The sequence below is a fragment of the Cnephaeus nilssonii genome, assembly GCF_951640355.1.
Source record: "Cnephaeus nilssonii genome assembly, chromosome: 5".
NCBI lineage: Eukaryota > Metazoa > Chordata > Mammalia > Chiroptera > Vespertilionidae > Cnephaeus > Cnephaeus nilssonii.
In genome coordinates, this window is record NC_137076.1 from 25,730,787 (window position 1) to 25,738,433 (window position 7,647).

General features: G+C 46.1%; 1 protein-coding gene across 1 annotated transcript in view; it reads left to right on the forward strand.

Annotated features, from left to right (window-relative positions):
- Window positions 1–3,290: 3,290 nt before the first annotated feature.
- DNMT1 (DNA methyltransferase 1) overlaps window positions 3,291–7,647 on the forward strand; it is a gene marked incomplete at its 5' end in the record, with an annotated part of 29,064 nt that continues 24,707 nt past the window's right edge. Inside the window, 2 exons of the mRNA XM_079773058.1 lie at window positions 3,291–3,348; window positions 3,470–3,557. Coding sequence (XP_079629184.1) covers window positions 3,291–3,348; window positions 3,470–3,557 — 146 coding nt within the window. The remainder of the gene's footprint in view (window positions 3,349–3,469; window positions 3,558–7,647) is intronic.

Here is a 7,647-nt window from a genome sequence, read left to right on the forward strand (position 1 = left end):
TAAAAAAATAGTATTTACCATCTACAGTATTTACATACTGTACTATAATACAGAACAGCATTGTTAACTACATACACTCTGTTGTGCAACAGATCTCTGGCACTTTCATCTTGTAAAACAAACTCCGCTCTATTGAATAACTTCCCTTTTCTGCCCTCCCACTAGCCTCTGGTAATCACCATAGTTCTTTCTCTACCCGAGTTTGACTACCTTAGAGATCTCCAATAAGTGGAATCATACAGTATTTGCCTTTTGAGACTGGCTTATTTCACTACCATAATGACCTCAAGGTTCATCAGGTTGTTTCAAAGGCCAGGATTTCCTTTTTTTTTTTTAAAGTAATAATCTTGAAGTGAGCATCCTTTATAGGTTATTAAGAGAAAAATAATTACACAAATCATTTGTCTAAAACTCTTTTAAAAATTATATTGATTGAATTGACTGTTACAATGGAGATAGAAGCATTGACTTTTGACAATTTGTTTAAGAATTAGTTCTTTTGTTGTTTTGTTGTTGACACTATTACAGATGTCCCGATCCTCCCCCCCTCCATCTTTTGCTTACTTCCACCCACCCTGCCACCCTTCACCTGGCCTTCATCACTCTATTGTCTGTATCCATGGGTTATGCATATATGTTCTTTGGCTGATCCCTTCACCTTCTTTCATCCAGTCCCCCTCCCCCTTCCCCCCTACATTTGTCAGTCTGTTCCACGTACCCATGCCGCTGGTTCCATTCTGTTCATCAGTTTATCCTGTTCATTAGATTCCACATAAGTGAAATTACATGGTACCCGTCCTTCTCTGACTGGCGTGTTCTACCCAGCACAATAATCTCCAGGCCCATCCATGCTGTCACAAAGGGCAAGAGTTCCCCCCTTCTACAGCTGCACTGAATAATAATATTAACAATTAATATTAATAACAATACGAAGGCTGAATAATATTCCATTGTATGTATATGCCACACTTAAAATATTTTTATTGATTTCAGAGAGGAAGGCAGAGGGAGATAGAAACATCAATGATGAGAATCACCGATCACTGCCTCCTGCGCACCTCCCAATGGGGACTAAGCCTGAAACTCAGGCATGTGCCCTGACATGTGCCCAGGCATGACCTCCTGGTTCATAGGTTGACGCTCAACCACTGAGCCATGCCAACCGGGCTATGACACATTTTATTTTCTCTTTTAAAACATATTTTTATTGATTTCAGAGAGGGAGGAGAGATAGAAACATCAATGATGAGAGGTAATCATTGGTCAGCTGCCTCCTGCACACTCCCTACTGGGGATCGAGCCCGCAACCTGGGCATGTGCCCTTGACTGGAATCGAATCCAGGACCCCTCAGTCCTTGGGCTGATGCTCTATCCACTGAGCAAACCTGGCTAGGGTGCCACATTTTCTTTATTCACTCACCTAGCAATGGACACTTGGGTTGCTTCCACCTTTTGGCTACTGTGAATAATGATGCAATGATCAAGCTGGGTATGCAAATATCTCTTTAAGATCCTGTTTTCAATTCTTCTGAATATATACCCAGAAGTGGGATTGCTGGATCATATGGTAGTTCTATTTTTATTTTTTGAGGAACTTCCACACTTTTCTGTAGCTGCTGCATCATTTTACATCCCTATTAACAGTGCACATGGGTTCCGAACTCTACATCTTTGTCAAACTTCAATTTGGATAATGGCCTTCCTCATGGGTATATTTCATTGTGGTTTTGATCGGCATTTCCCTGATAGTTAGTGTTGTTGACCATCTTTCATATGCTTATTGGTCATTTGTGTATCTTTTATTTCAAAAGGAACTTGAAATGTTTATGCAAATCCTTTCCCATTTTTTAAATCGGGTTATTTGTCTGAATTGTAGTTCTTTATTACTCTGGATGTTAACTCCTTATGGCATACATGGATTGCAAATATTTGCTCCTATTCCATAGGTTGCCATTTGTTGATTGATTCCGTTGCTGTGTATAAATTAAATTTGATGTAGTCCCATTTGTCAATTATAGTTTTTATTGTTTGTGCTTTTGGTATCATACCAAGAAATCATTGTCAATCCCATTGTTGTGAAGCTGCCCCCCTCAGGTTTTCTCCTAGGAGTTCTATAGGTTCGGGCCTTACATTTAGGTCTTTAATCCATTTTGAGTGAATTTTTACATATGGTATTAAGTAAGGGTCTAACTTCATTCTTTTGCATATGAATATCCAGTTTTCCCTGCAGCATTTGTTGAAAACTATCCTTTCCCCAGGTTCTGGTGCTCTAAAACAAAACAAAACAAAATACCCTTTTATTTATTTATTTAAGCCCTCACTCCAGGACATTCTTAGAGGAAGGGAAAGAAAGAGAAACTTCAATCGGTTGCCTTCTGTGCACTCAAACCTGCAATCCAGGTATGGGCCGACCTGGAATGACCTGACAGCCTCCTGGTGCACTGGAGGACGGTCAACCAACTGAGCCACTCAAACAAGGTGCTGGTGCCTTTTTAAACATACAGGCTGTAGAAGTGGCCCGGGTCTCCCTAAATTGAGATCCTTGGTGCTAGTTATACATCCTGATAATTTTTTGGAGTAGATGCTATTAGCCTTCCCCCCTCCCCCTTTAATATTTCCATTGATTTTTAGAGAGTGGAAGGGAGGGAGGAAGGAGGAGAGACAGAAACCTCAATGTGAGATACTAATCAATTGCCTCTGGCATGGGCCCTAATGGGAGCGAGGGTCGAACCTGCAACCCAGGTATGACCTTGCCACAACCTTCCCGGGCGTGCGTGGGTTGATGCTCTAACCCACACCGGCCAGGGCTAGCTCTTTTTTATTATATACATTTTTTACGGATTTCACATAGGAAGGGGGACAGAGTGATAGAAACATCAATGATGAGAATCATTGATCCGGCTGCCTCCTGCACGCCCCTTACGAGCCCGCAACCCGAGCATGTGCTCTGACCAGAACCCTTCAGTCCGCAGGCCCACACTCTATCCACTGAGCCAAACCGGCTAGGGCCTAGCTCCTTTTTATAGATGAGGAAACTAAGGCTGGATCCAAATGACCTGCCCAAGGTCCTTATAGCGAGCAAACATGTAGAGATGGAATTGGAACTGAGAACTTGAATCCCAGGCCTACATACTTGAATCCCGTGGGGATCCTCCCTTTCTTATTCCCAGCATACTGGAAAGAATGAATGAATGACTGTCTCAGGCAAAAAGCTTGGAGCAAACGCTGGATCTTGGACAAGTCCACTGCTCCACGCGGGGGTGCACCTCCGTCTCGCGCATGCGCACCCCATGGGCACAGCGGGCTCCACTCTGTCTGTCCGCAACTGTTACAAGCTCTCTCAGCATGGTACGTCCCACATTCCCCCATGCCCGGGCCGGGGTGGTACGCGCCACCTCCGCCAGCCCCTCCCTGTCGGTTTCCGCGCGAAAAGCCAGAGCTCCCTGTGCTGCCGACACCTCTGTTGCAGCTTCCAAGATGCCTGCTCGAACCGCCCCGGCTCGGGTGCCCGCGCTGGCCTCCCGGGCCATCTCACTGCCGGACGATGTCCGCAGGCGGTAGGTGCTGCAGGGGACCGCGAGCTCCGTGGGGTGGCATGTCGCTGGGGGTGCAGGGGGTGCTTCCCCTCAGGGTAGCCCTTGGCTGCTGCTGACAGACGGGCGCGCATGCGTGGGGTTGCTTGGCGGCAGTTGGCGCCCGTAGGGTTGGACTTCCGGTCGCGCGCATCTCGGGCAGTTTGGCGCGCGTCTCCGGCGGTTTGGCGCCAAAAATGGGCCAAGGCCCTTCACAGTTCCCTCGTGACTAGGAACTTGGGGGTCTCCTCTGACCTCAGAGTAGAGCAAACGCCCGAGTTTGCTTCAGGGATCCCTTTCCCAGAACAGCCGCCCGGCTTGTCTCCAGCTTGGTCGTACAGGAAGTGGGCAGCCCACGGCCGAGCCACCACTCGGCCCGGCACTTTGGCCTCCACTTCCGGTGCACACTGTGGGGGGTCGAGGGGCCTGGCCGACCTGGCTTCAGGGTGTTTCAGGGAACCCTCTTGGCGTTCCGCACCAACATCCCGATGGCGACCACCAAAGGCAGACGTCGCCGGTTGGGGCTCAGGTTTGCGAGTGCCGTCTTTTTGGGGAGGCTCCGTCCATCGCCAACTGCTGGGAAGTCCGTATTCTGGAAAAAACTTACCATGCAACGGGGGCCAGGGCCCCGGCAGCATGAAGACTGAGTAGGCTTTTCTAGTAATTCTGCTCCTCTTGGTGGTTCAGTTGGTTGGAGCTCCGTCCTGGGCTCGATTAGGTTATGGGCTCGGTTCCCCGATAGGACACCTACCTAGGTTGTGGGTTCGATCCCCAATCGGAGCGCACACAGGAGGCAACCCATTGATGTTTCTCTCCCTCGCTCTAAAAATCAGTTTTATCCTCGGGTGAGGATAAAAAAAAATCGTCAAAACACTTAAAAAAATCTTTATTGTTGAAAGTTATTACATATGCCCTCCTTCCTTCCACATCCAAATACTTTTTAAGCAGCACAGAGGGGGGAGTGTTTTTGAAGAATCTGCATCTCTATCTCCTCTCCCCTATCCCCCCCGCCAAGATATAACATGACTTTGATTGGAAATGGAGTTATGAAAGTGTCTGGCCTCATGATGTCAGACCCAATACGGAAATGATGGGGCCTGGCCTTTATTCTGATGGGGAGAACTCTACCTCTCCTGGCTGGTTTGACTTTGGGCAAGTGTCAGAAACAAGCTGTACCTGCAGACTAGGGTTGTTAATTAATATGCATTATAAAGTGGTATTGGAGCTAATGAGAATATGTCTGCCACAGAACGGCCCACATGTTAGCATTGTGTTGGCTGACCTCGCGGGCTCAGGGTTTTTATTGGGCCAGGCCACTGTCTTGCTTGACTAAACTTGAATGTTAGGTGAGGGTTAAATCTGCCATTTTCTCTAGGTCCCATATTAACTTAGAACTAGAATTGCCTACTGTAGGTATGGAGCCTTTTCAGATTTCTGCTTTAGACCCACGTGGTAGACGTTGAAATTGTCAGCTTATGAGATCCTCTCAACAGCCTTTCTTACCTTTTGAATTTCAGTGTGCAAAATACACAGACGTGGCATTAAACACTCCCTTAAACTTAGATTTATAAATGCAGGTAGAACGCTTCTTGGCTTATGAAAAGTTAGAGATGAGTAATCTGTTATATGACAGGAACCTAAGTACGTTAGAATACTGTAGGAGCAGAGTTTAGAACCCGTCCTTATTTTTGCATTTCTGTCATTTTTGCTAACTTGTGTTTCTATGGCAGCTTCTTTTAAAATGCGCATATAGTTAGGTCCATTACATATGTAAAGAAACTACAAAGTATTTTCAATGATTGGTCTTTAACTTCTTTATTGAAGTATTACTTACCTGCCCTAGCTGGTTAGGCTCAATGGATAGTGTCAGCCTGTGGGCTGAAGGGTCCCGGGTTCGATTCCGGCCAAGGGCACATGCCTGGGTTGTGGGCTCGATCCCCAGTGGGGGGCGTGCAGGAGGCAGCTGATCGGTGATTCTCTCTCATTACTGATGTTTCTATCTCCCTCTCCCTTCCTCTCTGAAGTCAATAAAAATATATTAAAATAAAAAATATTACCTTAAGTCTTATAAAAAGCACGCTTTTCAGAACAAGCCACATTTTTCCATTTGATTTTTCTTACTCGGCCCAAGCTGCCATCATTTGTATAGAAAAGTGATAGTCTTCCACTTGTCTTCCTGTTGCCACTCAGGTCTGTTTTCTGTAAGTGGAAACTCATCCTCTTACAAATAAGTTGTATCCAGTGGTTTTCCTGCCCCTTTCCTCTCTGCTCCCCTCACCCCCACTGTCTGGTACACTTGGCCTGAAGTCCAGAATTCCTGTCCTCTTGCCTGAGTCATCTTGTGTTCTTCTCTCAAGCCACACAGGCCGCCTTTTAGGTTCTCGGGGAATGAGACCATGCAGAGTGACCAATGTGAGGCCGGGCTTCGTCCCTTTATTCTTAAGATTGTATTCAGAAAGACAGCCGCCTTCCCCCACATTGGAAAAGGGTGTTAGTGCACCTCGCATGCTGCCTTGCAACTCTGGAGTTGATTTATTGTCGGAGCACGTTTTCCTTATTCATTGTATCTGCAGTTTGGTGTACAGTAAACTCTCAAATGCTTGCATGTCAAACTTTCCCCTTTAATGAAGCCTGGGTTTACACATGATTCTAGCAACCTGGGCGCAACTCCAATTAGCCTTTGTAATTATGACAGCTTTCTTATCTGCTAGTCATTCTGAGATTAGATTAAGCCAGGTCTTAGAAGTTTGAACCAGTTTCATGGCTCCTGCTGAGTAGGTATTGGATAGGGAAAAACTGACTTAACCTCTTCCAGTTCTCCCTGCAGTAGGATTCTAGAGGTGCAGACCTCTGGGGTTCAAATCCCACCCCGCCACTTGCAGCTGTGTGGCTAACCTCTTGGTGCTTTATCTGTAAAAGGGGGTGGAGGTGCCTATTCTACCAAGGCGTTATGCAGACTAACTGAGCTGATAGGTGTAAACATGGTAGAGCAGCACCTGCACAGAAACCTACAGTGCTTATCACATGGTTAGCTGTATAATTTATTTCCATTAGAGCTGTGGTCGGCAAACTCATTAATCAACAGAGCCAAATATCAACAGTACAACGATTGAAATTTCTTTTGAGAGCCGAAAACCGACTTCTGCGCATGGGCCACGAAGTTTCAATCGCACTGTACGTGCGCGCCCGCACGTGGTATTTTGTGGAAGAGCCACCCTCAAGGGGCCAAAGAGCCGCATGTGGCTCTCGAGCCGCAGTTTGCCGACCACTGCATTAGAGGAACATAATTTAAAGCACCAACATGCTCATCTTATACTGAGGCAGGGAGCAGCATTGTATAGAGATGAGATATATGCCGGCTTGTTCCAAACTTCCTTTTTTCCTGGCTTCTTGTAGAATAGAAGTCGGTCTGGACTTGCTCTTTCAACTGCCACCTTAGCTTTTGTGCCAGCTGTCCGCTCCTTCTCTTGCTTAGGCATCCTTTTCTTTAGGGTTGAGGTGGCATTCTGTCTTCTTTCAACTCAGTGTACTGCTTCTTAATTCTTTGTATCCTTGGTTTTTGTGTTGCTGTCTACTACCAGGGAGCCTCTTTGTTCCCTGATTACCCCACTTTCCCATCCCCTTTCTTTCATTCTTGGCCCCTTATCTCTTCTGGTTGTGGGACTTCTACTTTCAGCAATTGGGGTGCCTGCTGGAGATAGATACCTCCACTTCTGAACCCTCACGGGAGAGCCAGTTTTAATTTCTAGCTGCTGAATAGCCATCTGGGTAGCTGCTGCTCACTGAAACATCATTTCTAAAACTCGTAGCCTGGTTACTCTCCTTTTTCCCCACCAAAGAGTTTTGAATTTCTGATACTATATTCATTTTCTTTTATTTCCCATCACCATTTATCCCTCCATATCCTCTTCCATCTCTACGCACTATCTCTCTCTGATACTGTGTTTTTAAAAATACATATATATTTTTATGATTTCAGAGAGGAAGGGAAAGGGAGAAAGAGAAACATCAATGATGAGAGAGAATCATTGATTGGCTGCCTCCTGCATGCCCTACCTGGAGATTGAGCCCCAAA